Source organism: Saccopteryx leptura, chromosome 11 (assembly GCF_036850995.1).
Source record: "Saccopteryx leptura isolate mSacLep1 chromosome 11, mSacLep1_pri_phased_curated, whole genome shotgun sequence".
NCBI classification, from domain to species: Eukaryota; Metazoa; Chordata; class Mammalia; order Chiroptera; family Emballonuridae; genus Saccopteryx; species Saccopteryx leptura.
The window spans coordinates 69,312,382-69,330,364 of record NC_089513.1 but is presented as its reverse complement, the minus strand read 5'-3'; the positions used below and the strand labels follow the sequence as shown (position 1 = coordinate 69,330,364).

The following is a 17,983-nucleotide window of genomic DNA, read 5'->3' as shown; positions in this document are numbered from 1 at the left end:
CTCGCCTTCATCAGTATTATTATTATTATTATTGACAGTGGCCTCAGAGAGGGAAAGTAACTATAAAAAGAAAAAGAAAAGAAAGGAAGGAAGGGAAGAAGAAAAAATAGCTTTTTTATCACAGTTGCTTTTGAAGTCTGAATAACATTCTAAGACCGTATATATCCAGGCTAGCCAATGACATCTAGAACAGCCTCTGACTAAAACAACAAATCTAAACAGTGTGTTTGAGCTAAGACAAGAGAGATGCATTCCTGCAACGATTACCTTACTTTCCAAGACGCTGGTTACCAACATCTTCCTTTGGTTTAATCTCCTTGCTTGTGACCTTTAATCTACAAAATTAGATTAAAAAGAAAAGCTTCAAAACATAAAATTTATTCCATAGCTCCAAGAGGGGAAGGCTGGCAAAAATAAATAAGTAAATTAATAAACAAATAAGGCGAGAATGCGCTAATAATAAAGTTGTTTTAGTCAGATCTAGCCAACCACGTAAATCTCACATTCTTGGGATAAAAGCCAGATTCCACACAGCCAGGACTGGACTTCCAGTGAGCTGTCCGGGGTACTGAATTCCCTCTGTCTTGACTTCTCTTTGGTCTTTGTGCCTGTCCTAGTTACGCTATAAATACAGTATTGAAATTCTATTTTCAGTAAAAAACTTTAAAGATAAAGTTTATCTTCTGATTATAAGAGTAAAAAAGAAAGAATTTACATCAATTCATTACCTCCGAGCAACTATAAATATCTAGTTTAATATCCCTTTAGTCTTTTTTCCTCCATATATTTTTACATATTTAAGACCACTCTCAATATGCAATTCAGTTTTGTGCATCGCTCTTTTCTTTTTTTTTTTTTTTTTTTTTTTTTTTTTTATTTTTCTGGAGCTGGAAACGGGAAGAGACAGTCAGACAGACTCCCGCATGCGCCCGACCGGGATCCACCCGGCACGCCCACCAGGGGCGATGCTCCGCCCACCAGGGGGCGATGCTCTGCCCCTCCGGGGTGTCGCTCTGTCGCGACCAGAGCCACTCTAGCGCCTGGGGCAGAGGCCAAGGAGCCATCCCCAGCGCCCGGGCCATCTTTGCTCCAATGGAGCCTTGGCTGCGGGAGGGGAGCATCGCTCTTTTCATAGTGGTACATGTACTTCTTGTTACTATTAACTTTTTCACTACATCTTTTTAAGCAGATGCGTAACATTTTGTTATGTTCTGTTCCATAACTGACCAAATTGTGCTTCTGTAATTGGATATTATTTTTATTTAAAATATTATTTTCAATAAATAGCTTCAGATTGTCCTCTAATGAATCTCCAGAAAACTAGTGAAAAAAAATCCCAAGAGGGAAGGCATTATGTGATGCCATTTTTATAACATTCTTAGAATTGTAAGAGTGAAGATAAAATTATAGAATTATAGACCAGGTTAGTGGTCGTCAGTGGTTAAGGATGAGGTGGAGGTAAAGCGATGTGGGCACAGCTACAAAAAGGCAGCATTAAGAGTCCTTGTGGTGATGTAAATATTCTTTATCTTGAGTATCAATGGCAATATCACAGTTCTGACATTTTGCTATAGTTTTGAAAGATGTATTAATTGGAGGACACTGGGGAAGGGGTCCATGGGCTCTCTCTACATTATTTCTTACAAATGCATGTGAATCTACAATTATCTCAAAATATATAAACTTAAAAAAAAGAAAATACAATGCAATTTGATTTGCTTCTCTGGTGAAGTGTTTGCTATCAAGTGGGGACCCTGAGGTTGAACGGCCTTGCTGGATTTCATCCACAGAGATCCAGCTCACTGAGGCAGCCATGAGCACTGTGGCCTCTTGCTTCTACCAGGGAACAGCACCCATGAGGGGAGAGCGAGCAGCGGCAAGAGTGTGTGGGGCCTTGTTGGGGCTCTGTCAGCTTCTGCTCTGCATTCCATCTCTGATTACCAAATGGGGGGAGAGCATTTTATAAGCTCCCTTTGGCGAAGGTTTCTTCAACTTCTGAGAAAGAAAAATGAGGACAAGAGGTTTGGAAAGTAGATGATCAATTATTTGGTTATAGTCATATATCTCTTAACGATGAGTATACATTCTGAGAAATGCATTGTTCGGTGATTTCATCATTGTGCAGACATCATAGGTTTCACTTACACAAACCTAGATGGTACAGTCTACTACACACCTAGGCTATTGCGCCTAAGCTACAAACTTGTACAGCATGTTACTGTACTGTAAGACAATTGTTATACAATAGCAACTATTTGTGTGTCCAAACATAGAAAAGGTACCAGAAAATATAGTATAGAAAATAAAGTGTCTGTGTGTGCAGACAGTGGAAGGAGGCACCCTCAGAGGGACAGATAGTAAAGGTCAAAAAGAGGAAGGGAGAAAGGAAGGAGGAAAAAGGAGAAAGCAGAGAATAAAAGAGACCCAGAGAGATTAACTTGAGATAAAATATAATAAAAGGGATAGAGGGAATAGAGGGAGGAAGGGAGGGAAATAGAAAGAGATCAGAGAGAGAAGAATGGGAGGTAAGAGAGATAAACAGAGATGGTGGGAAGTGAGTTTGTGCTTATCAGGGGTGGGTAGGGGCAGGTGGAGAGCGAGACTGGAGCTTCTCTCTTCCCCACCCCTCCCTCGCTACCCCCCTCACTTCTTCACCAACCCCCAGCCCGAGCCTCTGGCTGGCACGTATGATGAGTGGACAGCATGCTGCTGTGACTTCTCTTAGTGCTGATTTGCTGAGAGAGACAGAGATCACATGAACATAACTCTTATTACAGTACATTCTTAGTCATTCTATTATTAGCTATTGTTGTTAATCTCTTACTGTGCCTAATTTATAAATTAAGCTTTATGATAGGCACGTAGGTATAGGAGCTATATCAGTACCACCCATGGTTTCAGGTGTCCACTGGGGGTTTTGGAAGATATTCCCCGTGGATAAGGAGGGACAACTATATCCACAAAGTCCCATTCCCAATCCCATTGCATAACCGGTTAACATATTAGGCTTAGCAATGCTTTTATTTTTACCTTGTTTATTTCCTTTTTACAATTTTCTACCTTTTTTAAGATGTGCACTTTATAGACATTGTAAATTAAATCTTTTCTGAAGTCAAAGAATCAGAGTTATAAATGTTTCTTGTGCTGTGTGTCATGGGTTAAGAGTTGAGGTAGCCTGACCAGGCGGTGGTGCAGTGGATAGAGCGTCTTGACTAGGATGCGGAAGGACCGAGGTTCGAGACCCCGAGGTCGCCAGCTTGAGCGTGGGCTCATCTGCTTTGAGCAAAAGCTCACCAGCTTGGACCCAAGGTCGCTGGCTCGAGCAAGGAGTTACTTGGTCTGCTGAAGGCCCGCGGTCAAGGCACATATGAGAAAGCAATCAATGAACAACTAAGGTGCTACAATGAAAAACTGATGATTGATGCTTCTCATCTCTCTCCGTTCCTGTCTATCTGTCCCTATCTATCCCTCTCTCTGACTCTCTGTCTCTGTAAAAAAAAAAAAAAAAAAAAAAAAGAGTTGAGGTATTTAGCTGAATCTCTATCAGCTGCAGAACATAGTTGAAGCTTGTATTCTTGAGTAAATTTGTATCAGTGGCTTGGTTTCCAAAAAATAGTAAATATGTTTCTTTTTAAGAGTAGAAAATGGTTTCACAGTCGCAGGAATCGCATGGTAGCCTTGGGGCAAAATAACTTAATTGACTCAAATCCTGAAGCAAGCTTCTCTCAGATGGAATGGCTTTCAATAAAATAATCTTTGCTGTTTTATCAGTGGTCTTTTACTTTTTCCTGTCTAATCTGCCATTTTAAAAAATTGACATCAGTAGCCACTTCAGCATATATTCAGCTTTCCTTTAACTCAACAGGTTCCCAGTCCCAGTTTGAGGATGGGAAGAAAGGGTTGGCTAAGATGGAGGGCACATTGATTTGAAGTCAGACATTGGATCACATACTTATGTATTCCTTGTTTATAAATATTTATTTAGAATATTACTATGGGCCTTGGCCAGTTGGCTCAGTGGTAGAGTGTCAGCCTGGCTTGTGGAGGTCCCGGGTTCAATTCCAGTCACAGCACACAGGAAAAGCACCCATCTGCTTCTCCATCCCTCCCCCTCTCGCTTCTCTCTCTCTCTCTCTCTTTCTCTCTCTCTCTTCCTCCCTCTTTCTCTCTCTCCCTCCCTCTCCTACAGCCATGGCTCGATTGGAGTGAGTTGGCCCCGGGTGTTGAGGATGGCTCCATAGCCTCCACCTCAGACACTAAGAAGAGCTCAGTTGCTGAGCAACAGAGTAATAATGCCCCAGATGGGCAGAGCATCGCCTCCTAGTGGGCTTGCTGGGTGGATCCCTGTCAGGGCACATGCAGGAGTCTGTCTCTGACTCCCTTCCTCTCACTGAATTAAAAAAAAAAAAGATCTTACTATGTGCCGGGCTCTGAGGTAGATCGTGACTAAAGCAAACATGCTCTGTTCACATGGCACTTTCTGACCCCAGCTCCCTCTCGCTCTCCCGCATGGTGATTTTAAACAAGTCTTTTGCTCTCTCAAAGCCTGGATTTCCTCATTCGTCAGATGGGCAATGTGCAGAGGAGCTGTGAGGATTACAGATAACACAGGCTCCACACAGTGCCCGGCACAGTGGCTACTTGGTAGATTTCAACTTTCATAGATCAGGGCATCCTATATTGAAGCCCCATGTATTCAAATAATTGTTTGTAAATTCAACAGTGGCAAGGACCAAGATCTCAGAAGTCTGTGTACCAAATCATAGAAAAAATAGTTCTGTTCTAAAGAACAAATAAAGTTGTTTGGATTCACTGGCATTTTATCATTGTTTCACTTGTCACTCTTCACTTATTGGATAGCTATGTTAATTTGTTATTTTAAGTCACTATGTCTCCAGTTCTTTAATACCGGTCTGTGAATAACTTTAATTCTATAATGTTGCCACTCACAAACTTACATTTCCAAGAGCAGGACTAGCCTCAGTTACTATTTTTAATCAATGACAACAATCCAGGAGTTCCCAAGTCCTTTAGAATCCTAATAAATGGCTCTAACAATAAATGTTTACATTCCAGCTTTTTACCAAAACTACCCAGCAAGGAAATACACAGTAATTTTACTTCCTGAGGAGAGCAAAAGATTGACTACTTCCTTCAAAACATTATTCAATCCACCCTGAAACAACATGATCGATCATTAAACATAACATTTTCAATCATTAAATTAAAGTTCTCTACAAATGTCATAGAAATACAGAGTCATCATTCAAGTGGAAGCTTAACACAAAGCGAGGAAAAAAGAGATTTCCTCTAAGGTGAAGGCAACTTGGGTCCGTATAATTTGACAGTAAACAGCAATTCCCCACCAGGGTCACTTGGGAAATGCCCACAGGCACCAGTGTCACTGGAGGATATGGCTCTGCCCACAGAGGGACTCAAGTTCACGCAGAGGAAGGAGGTTGAAAATTGGGGCCAAAACATAACTGGGCTCCTCAGTTCACGGATTAAGACAGTCTGAATTTAGTTCTTGTCGAGTGTGCGGGGAGACGTATTTCAGGGTGGAAGCAGGATTCCGGATGTCTAGCCCAGCTTTCTGAATCCAGGAGAGAGGAGCGTGCCGTGTGCCTGCGGCCTGGCTCCCCACAGTGGCTGTGGACCCCTGGGAGGCCCTGCCAGGTAAAGCTCATTTGGTCTGCTGTGTACACTTCAGCTTTCCTTGTCTGAGGTCTTTCCTTTGTTAGGTAAAGCCAGGGAGAGACCATTTTCTAGTTTAATACAAAAACCAAACTATTTGTCTATCTGGTCAACCAACTGTTCACCTGAATTAACCAGCAGCTGGCAGAGTCAACAGTCCTTACCCATAAGCCAAATGTTGACTCAGTGGATCCGTTAATTCACTGAGCACTTAATTCAGCTAAGAGAATGGATCCGGTTCTGATAGCACCTAAGTCTCGCCATGTCCTCCCTTGCTTTTTTTTTTTGTTATGGAAGTCTGCTTTTTTGTTGTTATGGAAGTCACAAAACCTGTGATTATTCACTGAGTATATGTGTTTTTACTTCGCTTTGTGATACATGTCTTCTGTTTCCTTTATTCTGATTCTGTGTTTGTGTCTTGGGGAAATAAAATGCTTTCTAATTAGAAAAAAATATATGGTTTTTTTTTTTTCAAGTTTAAAAGGTTGTTAGGAATCCTCAAGCCCAATGCTTCGGTCTCCTTTAGTTGTCTTTATAAGTTGTTCTTCCTGGACATCTGCAGTGAATGGAGCAGATGCTTTCTTAAAAGCCCATCTCCCTGTACTTGGGAGGAGAGGAGGGGGTTGTAGAGAAAGAGCGGGAAGGGGAGGGCGGGAGAAAGCTCTACCACTCACTGAGTGAGCGCTTACCCTGTGCGGACAAGAGTTACAGACACGCGGTGTGGCGCGGGCTTGTGGCGCTGCAGTCAAGCAGCACAGGGCAGCAAAGTTAACGGGACAGCCCACTCGCAAAGCCCACACCTCTAGCTTTTTCAATAACGTATTTTTTTTTCAATTCCTCGCTTGTGCTGAGTGGATAGAGGAAGAGACAGTGGCTGCATGCCAGGGCAGGGAGGTGAGTGTCACCTGCCTCTCTGCTGCCCTCGGAAGCCTCATTTGGGCCAATCTGGAGGCAGCAGAGTCTCGCTTCCCTTTGGGTTATAAAACGCGCTGGCTTCTGTACCTCTGTGGGGGAGCAGGGGTTTGAACCCCTGGCCGGCCGCTGACTTGGAGAGCCTGTGCTCTTCAGCAGGTGTCACTGCCCATCTAGTCAGTCCCCACCTGCTTTCAGTCCAGTGTTTCTGCACAGCCCTGGGCAGAAATGTAAGGGCCGGGGGAGGGAAAGTGGCCACTCCCCTGGGTGTGTTCTCATCAAGGATTCTTAGGGTGTTTTTTTTTAAGGGAATAGGCTGACCTGATTTTTTTCGAGATGACAAGGACACAGAAGCAGCAGCAGGAAGGCCCACGCAGGTAGGAGACAGGTAGAGAAGGCTGCCGGGCGTGGCAGTCATTATGGGATGGCTCTCCCATCACCCCAGCAGGCTGGCTTCGCCTGCCCTGAAGGTGAAACCTGGGTGAGAGACTGCCCCACGGAACCATCCTTTCCCCTTTCCACGTCTGTGGGATCCTGCGAACTAGACCGTGGACTGCCCTGGGAGGCAGTGTCCGTGGGGAGGCGCCACAGGTCTACCTCTGCCACTTCCCAGCTGATGGGCACGGGAAAGTCAGTCAACCTCCCCGTGACTCCCTGTGGAAAGTAAGGACAGTCAGTGTACCCACCACCGCACAGGACTGTGGTGATGCTTAAGGGAGTTACACATTCTCAATGCCTGGGATCAAGTCATATCATCACCAGCAGTGTTGGGGGTGCAGGACAGGCAGCCCCCAATTATTCCGCAATGGCATGTTGGTTATTTTGAGTTAAAAGTACTTGATTATCAGCCAGCACAGAAAGGCACATTGACCCTCCGTTGTCTCCTTGAATACAGGAAGTCGATCTCCCCCCCTCTCCCCCCAAGGTCCTTCCCTCTGCTAGACTTGAGGAATCCGGAACCTGAAACTTGCAAACCTTATTGCTCCTTTACTAAGTAACTGTGCAAGCCCAGACTTTGTGTAGCTTTTCAGTAATGAGCACCTGGACCCAATTATTTTTGTCCTGTGATTTCTTCACAAAGTTCTCGTTTCCTGGTCTAATAAATTGCATAAAAAGCTGGTGGCTTCATCATTTTCGAATGGCATCATCCTTTACAATCTCCCGTGATCAGTATTACATTGCTTTTTCTCCGGTTAATCTATTTGGTCTTGGGCACATTTTATTATTATTCTAGCCTTAGGAACTCAAGGAGGTTTGGGTGGGGGAGGGGCAGGGGACCCAGCCCTCACCCTCCCCAACAGCGACAGGAGCAGAAGCCGCCGGGGGTCAGTCTGTGTTCTGTGAGAACAGAAGCCCTCTCTCTCAGAGCGCTCAGATTCTCAGTGTGCTTTGCAGGGGCCGAAGAGACTTCTCTGAGTGCCTTCCCCGCGCTCCTCTCGGTGAGCTCAGAGTCTGGGCATCCTAGGGGCACCAAGACTGTCAGTCAGCACCGGTTCCAGGTCAGTTCTGGGAGCCCCTTGGAAAGCTGAAACTGGGGTTCCATGGAATAGTACCTAGGGCACAGGATCGATTTTAAAAGGGGATCAGTGCATTGCCAACGGCTGTTAGTGTGATAAGAGAAAGCAGGAAGAGATCAATCACTCTCGTAATTACACGCGCACACACACTGCAGGATGTGACAGAAGACATTGGGATTCGTCGACAGTGCCCCCTTCAGAATAAGGGCAATCAATCCTTGGCCAGCTTAAGTAGTGCTGGCCACCCGGAATAGCAGTGATTTCCCAATCCTGGTGTCCAGATGCTCTTTGCACATGTTAGGCACGCGTTAAATTCTTCACCCACCCTGTATCCCACTTTACGAATAAGAAACTCTGTCTCAGAGAACTTGAACAACTTGTTCAGAGTCTGACTCATAAAGCAGAACCCCTGGCTGTGTTTGGGGTTATTAGCTACTCATGACAACAGCCCGTTATTACATCCACAGGTGCTCTCTGTGGGCATGCGGGTATCCCCGTCTCCGTAGTGAGGGAGGGTAGGGTCCAGCGCACAAGGGTTGCGAATAGCAAAGTGGTTTCTGCCTCAAACCTGAACAGCAGTGTATTGAGGGCAGTTTCTCCCTATGCCCTGGGCTTAGTGGTGACATATCTGGCTCGAACCAAGATGGAACTGAAGAGGAGACTTGGGCTTCCTCGTCTCACTTAAAAGAGGCTCTTAAGCTCAATCGATAGGTTACACACAATTCCTTGGGCCACCAGGTTCTAAATCTTCTTTTCCCATTTACTGAAGCTCTAGATAAAAACTTTCTAATGGACTGATTTTTTTTCCTATTAAAAATTGTGAGGTAAAGCACTCCTGCCCTTGGGTGACACCAGCTTGGGTCGTGACATATGTAGTAAGAGCCCAGAGAATCTCGAATCTCAAACTTACATGCTTTTCTCTCTCTAGAATCATGGAAACCGAAACAGAAGTAATAAGTTTACCTCTCCACTCACTAAGGAGCTGAACAGAGAGGAGTGCACAATAGCTATGACAGGGACCATTTCTCTGAAGGTAAACAGAGCTGGGGTGGGGGGTCCTCCTGTCTGAGAGTCCACAAACCCTCTGGGGTGTGCCCACCCTTCCTTTTAGATTTTCTTCCTTTTCTTCCATACCTCCCCAGGCTCCAGGGCAGGAGGGATTTTTTCTTCCTCTTTCCTCCCTTTTGTATTATTTATTTATTTTTATTTACTGTTTTTATGTAGATGATTAAATTTAACAGGGTGACATTGATCAACTAGAGTACATAGATTTTGGGGAAAACATCTCCATATCATTTGGACAGTCGATTACTGTATGTTGTATACCCATCGCCCAAAGTCAGATCATCCTCTGTCACCTCATATTTGTCCCTCCTCCTCTCTAATCCTCATTCCTCTCCCCGCTTCCTTCTTCCCCTGGTAACCACTGCACTCTTGTCCATGTCCGTGAGTCTTGGTTTTGTGTCCCACCTATGTATGGACTCATACAGTTTTTAGCTTTTTCTGATTGGCTTATTTCACTCAGTATAATGCTATCAAGGTCCATCCATGTTGTCATAAATGATATTATGTCATCGTTTCTTATGGCTGAGTAATATTCCATAGTATATGTGCCACATCCTCTTTATCTAATCCTCTATTGAAGGGCATTTCAGTTGTTTCCATGTCTTGGCCACCGTGAATAATGCTGCGATGAACATGGGGGTGCATGTGTCTTTATGTACCAATGTTTTCGAGTTTTGGGGGTAGATACCCAGTAGAGAGATTGCTGGGTCATATGGTAGTTCTGTTCTTAGTTTTTTGAGGCACCACCATACTTCCATAAGGTTGTACTAATTTACATTCCCACCAACAGTGAATGAGGGTTCCTTTTTCTCCTCAGCCTCTTCGACATTTATTACCTGTCTTGTTGATAATAGCTAACCTAACAGGCATGAAGTGGTATCTCATTGTAGTTTTGATTTGCATTTCTCTAATAACTAGTGAAGAAGAGCATCTTTTCATATATCTATTGGCCATTTGTATTTTTTCTTGGGAGAAGTGTCTGTTTATGTCCTCTCCCCATTTTTTTTTTTCTGAAGCTGGAAACGGGGAGAGACAGTCAGACAGACTCCCGCATGCGCCCGACCGGGATCCACCCGGCACGCCCACCAGGGGCGACGCTCTGCCCACCAGGGGGCGATGCTCTGCCCCTCCGGGGTGTCGTTCTGCTGCGACCAGAGCCACTCTAGCGCCTGGGGCAGAGGCCAAGGAGCCATCCCCAGCGCCTGGGCCATCTTTGCTCCAATGGAGCCTTGGCTGTGGGAGGGGAAGAGAGAGACAGAGAGGAAGGGGGGGGGGGGGGTGGAGAAGCAAATGGGTGCTTCTCCTATGTGCCCTGGCCGGGAATTGAACCCAGGTCCCCCGCACGCCAGGCCGACGCTCTACCGCTGAGCCAACCGGCCAGGGCCCTCTCCCCATTTTTTTTTTATTGTATTGTTTGCTTGTTTGTTGCTGAGTTTTGTGAGTTCTTTATCTATTTTGGATATTAACCCCTTATCTGAGCTGTTGTTTGCAAATATCATTTCTCATTTAGTTGGCTGTCTGTTTCTCTTGCTGTGCAGAAGCTTCTTAGTCTGATGTAGTACCATTCATTTAACTTGCCTTTACTTCCCTTGCCTTTGGGGTCTTTCCTCCCCTTTGTATTCCTCTTCCTACTTCTTCCATTTCCTGCTGACATTGTTCCTGATTGAAAACATACACACACACAGACACACACACACACACAACAGGTGGGAGAAAAAAATGGGGAAGTTAAAGTGGTCACAAGCTCTTAGTCCAAATTCTTTTATTTCCCATTTCAGGACTTGACAAAAGGTGCTACTTTTCCACCCAAATAAAAAGAACTTGCAAACACCTGAGTGGGTCGTCGATATCACCAGCTGTCGGCCCATGCTGTGTGTAAGCTGGAATTCTCTGCATTTTGTGTGTTTTATCACTGGGTGTTATGTTCCTATGGAAGCAAGTCATGATGAACCTATCCTGGGAAAACCAAACAGCAATAGTGGAATTTGTGCTCGGAGGATTTTCTTCAATCCGACAGCTAAATATTTTCCTCTTCCTGATGTTTTTCATTTTCTACATCTTAACTGCTTGTGGAAACATCCTCATCGTCCTGATAGTTTTGTTCAACCATCACCTCCACACACCCATGTACTTCTTCCTGGTGAACTTGTCCTTTCTGGAGGTCTGGTATACCTCCAACATTGTCCCCAAGATGTTGCTGATTATCATAGCTGAACAGAAGACCATCTCTGTGGCTGGATGCCTGGCACAATTTTACTTCTTCGGGTCCCTGGCTGCAACAGAGTGTCTCTTGCTTGCTGTGATGTCTTATGATCGCTACCTGGCCATCTGTCAACCTCTCCGCTATCCCATCCTCATGACTGGCCCCCTCTGCATTCGGCTGGCTGCTGGCTCTTGGCTTTGCTGCTTCCTCCTGACAGCAATCACTATGGTCCTACTGTCTAGACTAACCTTCTGTGGACCCAGTGAAATTGATCACTTCTTTTGTGACTTCAGTCCTCTGGTTCATCTCTCCTGCACGGATACCTCACTGACCGAGACTATTGCTTATGCCACCTCTTCTGCAGTGACCCTGGTCCCATTTTTTCTCATCACAGCTTCTTACTCCTGCATTCTTGCTGCTATCCTAAGAATTCCATCCGGCATGGGCCGGAAAAAGGCCTTCTCCACCTGCTCCTCCCACCTCACCATGGTCACGGTGTTTTACGGGACGCTGATTGCCACGTACCTTGTGCCCTCAGCCAACTCATCCCAACTCTTGCGCAAAGGGTCCTCTCTGCTCTACACCATCCTGACTCCCATGGTCAATCCCATCATCTACAGCCTGAGAAACAGAGACATTCACACAGCCCTGAAAAACTGCATAAGTAAAAAGCCATGTCTCCTCAGATGAAGCGAAGGGGGAAAGAGCCATATTTGCCCAAGGGTTGATGAGCTGGATTGAGTAATTTAGATTCTATAAAAAAAGGCAGCCACCTAAACCAGGAACTACTGAAACCAGATGACCAGTTGCCTCTGAGTATGGCTGAGGACACTGTTGAGTTTTGACTGCTCTGAGTGAACTGATGTCCTGGAAATGGTCTAAGTAGGTCAGATTCTGTTCTGTCATCCTTGGTAGACCTGGATCCTTGAATAAAAGTTCATATCCAAAATTAGCTGGTAAAGCTGGTTGCTCACTCATTCAAATATTCAGTGGAGGTGGACTGTGTCCAGGGCATTGTTACATCTAATGTACAAAATAAACAAAACAGAGGCAGTCTTTGGTCTCACTGAACTCACAGTCTATAGGGGGAAGACCAACATAAATCAAATAACTTATTAGTGATACATAAATTTATACTTGTGAGTCAAGTTTTAAAATAATAAGATGACCGCTTCACAAGTACTAGAATGACCAAAATCCAGAATACTGACAATACCCAATGCTGACATGGATGTGGAGCAAAGGAACTCTCCTTCCTTGCTGGTGGGAACAAGAAATGATGCAGCCGCTTGGAAGACAGTGTGTCATTTTCTTACAAAAATAAACACGTTTTGACCATATGATTTAGCAACTGCATTCTTTTGTATTTACCCAAATGAGCTAAAAACATATGTCTACACAAAAACTACACATGGATGTTTATAATGGTTTTATTCATAATGGCCAAAAACTTGGAAGCAACCAAGATGTCCTTCAGTAAACGAATGGAAAACAAACTGGTACATCCGGACAATGAAATATTATCTAGCACTACAAAAACAATGAACAATTAGGCCATGAAAAGGTATAGAGAAAGCTGAGGTGCATATTACTAAGTGAAAGAAGCCAATCTTAAAAGGCTTTTATACTTTATGATCCCAACTGTATGAGATTCTGGAAAAGGCAAAGCTATAGAGACTATAAAAAGAATCATTGGTTGCCAGAAGTTAGAGTGCGGAGAAGGATGAACAGGCAGATCGCAGGGGATGTTTAGGGCCGTGAAACTACTCTGTAGGATACGACAACAGTGGATACATGTCATTATGCATTTGTCAAATCCCACAGAATGTACAACACCGCCAGTGAATCCTAATGTAAGCTACGGACTTTGAGTGATGACGGTGTCTCAGCGTAAATTCGTGGATTGTAACAAATGTACCACTCCGGTGGGGGGTGCTGATAGTGGAGGAGGCCGTACAATTGTCGGGGACAAAAAGTGTATGGAAAATCTCTCTGTTCGCCACTCAATTCTGCTGAGAACCTAAAAACTACTCTAAAAAAAACTTATTTAAGCATAAGAACAGTAATAATAATTATAAAATATTGCTTATACAAGAAGACTATGGAGTCGATTGGGCATTTTCCAATGTTTTACACTCTAGGCTTGGCAGTGGGAAATGATTTGGAAAAAGGAGCGAGGCAAAGGGCCCACAGCGATGTCTGCAATGCTCTGTCGCCCCTGCTGCTGTGGGGACAGACTCAGCTGGCAGCTGGGACTTGGTTGTTATTGAATGCCAGCTCCTTCTGCCAGGCTCTCTGCCAGGGTCTTCCTGGACTTGCTCCCCGCCCTGCTGGCACGTGCTCTCGGCAGTGGGAACACAGGGCGTGGTGGGCATGTGTTTGTTCTTTGTGCAACTCCGAAGAGCTGAGCGGACTTCAGTGAGAAGCTGAGCTCAGCACTGCACACTCAGAGGCTGCCTGCCGCCTGGCCTGACTCCTAAATCTGATGTTCTCCCCAGTGCCGGGGATAGGCTTATCCTTCGCAAACACTTTTCTATTGAAGCTTTCTTCTTTCTCTGAGTTAAGCAAAGAGATTATGTCCACCATAAAACCCGTGCCTGGGAAACTCCACACACTGTCCTGAGGGCCTGCAGACATCCTCAGGCTCGGCCTTACGAGGAGAGCACTGCCCCGGCCTTGCTTCTCTTTCTTGAATGGTAGGAAAATATTGTGAGATCACCTTATGGTACCCCAGTGAAAGGAAGCATTGGCTCTCAATTATCCGCCGGTGCCATATCTGTGCCAAGTGTTCACGTCCAATTAGCTCTGAGGGAAGCTGGGTCACTGGAAGGGGCAGCAGGCTTTTGGGACATGGGCAAGTTTAAAATTCAGGCGCTGCCACTTCCTAGCAGTGTGCCCTGGGCGAGCTGCCCTCACTCACCGAGCTCAGCCTTTCTCGTCTGGAAAGGAGGCAGCGCCATGCTGTCTCGCGGCCACAGAGGGAGAACGCGGGACGGCGCCGTCGGCCCAGAGAGGGCTCAGTAAAGAGTGGCTCTTGTAACTCCTCGTGAGTCCCATCTCCGCACTGAAGTCTAGCCAAACTGTATGTAGCAGGAATTCATTTTTATATTATACAATAATAAATAATTAGAATTTTAAAGACCCAGAAAGAGTGTATGAATTTGTTAGTCTATCTTCTTTCACAGAGAGGGAAGTGATCCCCTGGTGGGTTTAGCGGACTTTCTCTCATTACTTGTATACAAAACTAGGATCTGACACCTCCGTTTCTCAGTCCAGGCCTCTCTCCCCTGTACCACACCACCTACCAACTCTGTGGCTTCTCCCCTTGCCCACAGACCCGTAAGAAACTCCCTTTGTATGTGCCAGGGTTATCTTTAGGATCACTGTTTTTGTTATACTTGGCCAAGAGGGAGTGTAGTGCGTCACGGCGCATGCCGGAGCCGTTGACATTCCCCACCAACCCCAAGGGCCACGCTGTGCCTCCTACAAGCTCAACAGACTCCAGTCGGGTGGCAAAGCGTCAGGATGTTTGTGGCCAGCACAACCGCTGCTGGGAGAAACTCTTCCCCACTGTTCCTTCGGTTGTAAGCCACAACGGCAGCCTCCCAAGTGAAAAGAGGAGCTGTTGGGTTCACAGCTGGCTTCTTACTTCCACTTTTGACATGTCAATGAAACACAAAGCCTGGGGGAGGTCTCTTTCCAAGTTAGTGAGTCTGCTGGACTGAAGAAGCCACAGCGCCGGTCCCACAGCTGAAAACAAACCCCAACACTGGCAACGAACCCAAGGGTTTAGCTGCCTGGACCAGTGATCTTCTATCTTTAGCTTTGGACGGAGGCGCCTAAGTAGCCACCAAAGAGGGAAGAGGGTGAACAGCCTCTGAGCCCCACCCCTGCCCTCCCTGAGCAGTTTCCGCTTTTATCTGTCTTATTTCTTGCTATTCTATTTAAAACTTTATTTGACTAAAGGCGTTTGCTGCTGTATATGTAGGCAGAAACATACCCGCATATATTTTAACTAGACCTTTCATTATAGCTTCCCTTATTTTCCTTACTGGAAAAAACGTTCAAAAGCAAAGAGGTCATGTTTGGGACAAACACATGTCCTGTCAGGTCAAGGACAGTTGGTGTGGCCTACGAATGGAAAAAGGAGAGAATATTTAGAGAGGGACACAGCTTCTGGGAGGGCCAGCTTCTGCAGGTGAGTTTGTGTCACAGTTCTTGCGCTGCCTTTTCTAAGCCTCTGAATGTCTGTAACTGACTTCTCTTCTACAGGTTCAGTCTCAAAGCAACACTTGCCAATGACTTCCCTGGGTTTATGAAGGATGCCTGTCCTTGTTGGGCACTGGATACTCCCAGTTAGCATGGCCACACTCTGACGTATTTGTTCTTTGAGGTTCACAAGTAGGTGGCCAACAAAAGGGGCCTCATGTCATCCAGACTTAGTCAGAAATCTTCTGAGAAGAACTAAGGGAAGGCTGCACAGTGACCTGTGAGTTCCTGATTCTTGCCCCAGGGCTGTGTAGTCCCCTGCTGATGCACAGGAGGGGATAGGGATGTGCAGCCAAGGCTGGTTGGAGGGCTTGGGAGAGGAGACCACGGCCACTTCTGTCATCACAGAGAGGAGCTGTGTTTGCAGAGACCTGTCACCCTGCCCTCTCTGAGCTGAGGCAGACCAACCCATCTAGTCTGGGCTAGCGTCATACAGTCATGGTGGTTTCTCATGGATCCATACGCACTTGAGCTCAGTAAATATGGGATCTTAATAAAGTCACTTTTCAGGCATAAATTGAGTCTTCACACAATAAGTCCGCTCCTTGTTCATCCTCCTGGGGTCTGACCGTCTCCTTAACCACTGAGTGAGCTAAGTGTCATGTCCTGTCTGACAGGCCTGAGGCAAGGCCCTTAACTGCTTCATGATACAGGATCCAAATCTGGAAGATAAGCTAGGTGCTTTCTAAGGACTGCACTGGGGTAACAACCAATGTTCGTATCATGTTTTAAGCCTTATAAAGCTTTCCCCATAGTTTCTCATTTGGTCCGCATTGTGCCATACAGTAGAAATGATCCCCACAGCACTGATGAAGAAACCAAGATGCAAAGATGTTCTATGATTTCCTTGAAGTACCTCTGTGAGTGCCTTCTGGTTTTCAACCCTCTGTTATTTCCGTTACATAACACTCCTAGCTCTAAGATTCTGTAATGCTATTTTTTTCTGGGTATGTGCTATAGACAATGTTTGGATCTCCCATATTTGTGTGTTGACACTTAACCCCCAATGGGATGGTATTTGGGAAATAATGAGGTCATGAGGGTGGAGCCCTCATGAGTGAGATTAGTGCCCTTCTCAAAAAGACCCCATTTTGCAGCCTCCAAATGGAGACTATGCACTTCATGAAGGGTTAAATAAAGTTTGTATCACCTAGGTTGTCTTATTTAGTCATTTTAGAAGAGTAATATGCAGTGGGAAGAGAGATTAGCTTGAGAGAACACGTGGTTTGTGACTTAGGCAGCTGGGAAATTGGTTAGGTCTTTCCCTAAGGTGGTAGTGGGGGGTGGGGGCAGGGAAAAGCAGGATGCTGTTTGCTAAGCTGGATTTTGGACACTGGGCTTCAGGTGCCTGTGCAGAGCTCAAATGAGAAATCGGTGGCACATACAGATTTGTGAATTTTGGCACAGAGTTATGGTAACCAAAGCCATGGGGGTGAACAAGATAACTGAAAACGGAAGTCAAACAAGAAGTCTTTCCTCATCTCCTCCACTTCAGGGACCTGTCAGTGTGATGTCAGAGGAGGAAAGGAGAGTCCATAACAGCACTTCCTAAGGGGTAGTTACACTGAAAAATTGTTCTGTGGGAGAAAACCACATACGCACAAGCACACACTGCACACACACACACACACACGCGCTCATTGTTCCATGATCAAATACAGTTGTGAAAATCTGCATATTTAGAAAATATCAACAACTGACAAGTTCTGCAATAAAGAACCTTTCCATTTTTGATGAACTCAGCTTTCCCCCCGAGCCAGCCTTGCTCAGAGGTTACTCCAGCGTCTACATGTCCCCTTAATGAAGGAAAAGAGGAAGGGCCAGCTCTCTCAGATGCATGGCTCTAGGTCAAGCACCAGGAAGAGTGTCCACTCTTCATTCATCAGGTGAAACCATTGTGGCTCAGTGGTTGATTCAGAGATCACAACTAGTATCAGACATTAGGGTTATTACCTGGTCCCCTGTATCTTTCAGTTGAAGAGAATTCCAGTTGACACAGCAGAATGAAAACTGGAAACATGGTTTTCAATATCTAGTGATCATAATGTTTCTAGAAGAGCATTCTCTGTGACCTTGAATTTGAGTTCCAGCTCTGCCATTTCTTTCTCTTTCTCTTTCTCTTCTTTCTTTTTTTGCAAGAGAGAGAGAGCTTGAGAAGGACAGACAGACAGGAAGGAAGAGAGATGAGAAGCATCAACTCATAGTTGTTCATTAATTGTTTTCTCATATGTGCCTGGATCTGGGGGCTCCAGCTGAGCCAGTGACCTTGCTCAAGCCAGCGACCATGAACTTCCAGCTAGTGACTTTTGGGCTCAAGCCAGTG

General features: G+C 45.4%; 1 protein-coding gene across 1 annotated transcript; it reads left to right on the top strand.

Annotated features, from left to right (window-relative positions):
• Positions 1 to 11,130: 11,130 nt before the first annotated feature.
• Positions 11,131 to 12,081, top strand: LOC136383564 (olfactory receptor 6N2-like). The gene has a single exon (XM_066353560.1). It carries the CDS (start codon positions 11,131 to 11,133, stop codon positions 12,079 to 12,081), a length of 951 nt encoding a protein of 316 aa, XP_066209657.1.
• Positions 12,082 to 17,983: the final 5,902 nt, after the last annotated feature.

Excerpts from the sequence above, each read along its gene's own strand:
- LOC136383564 (XM_066353560.1), top strand. The coding sequence starts at position 11,131 with ATGATGAACCTATCCTGGGAAAACCAAACAGCAATAGTGGAATTTGTG.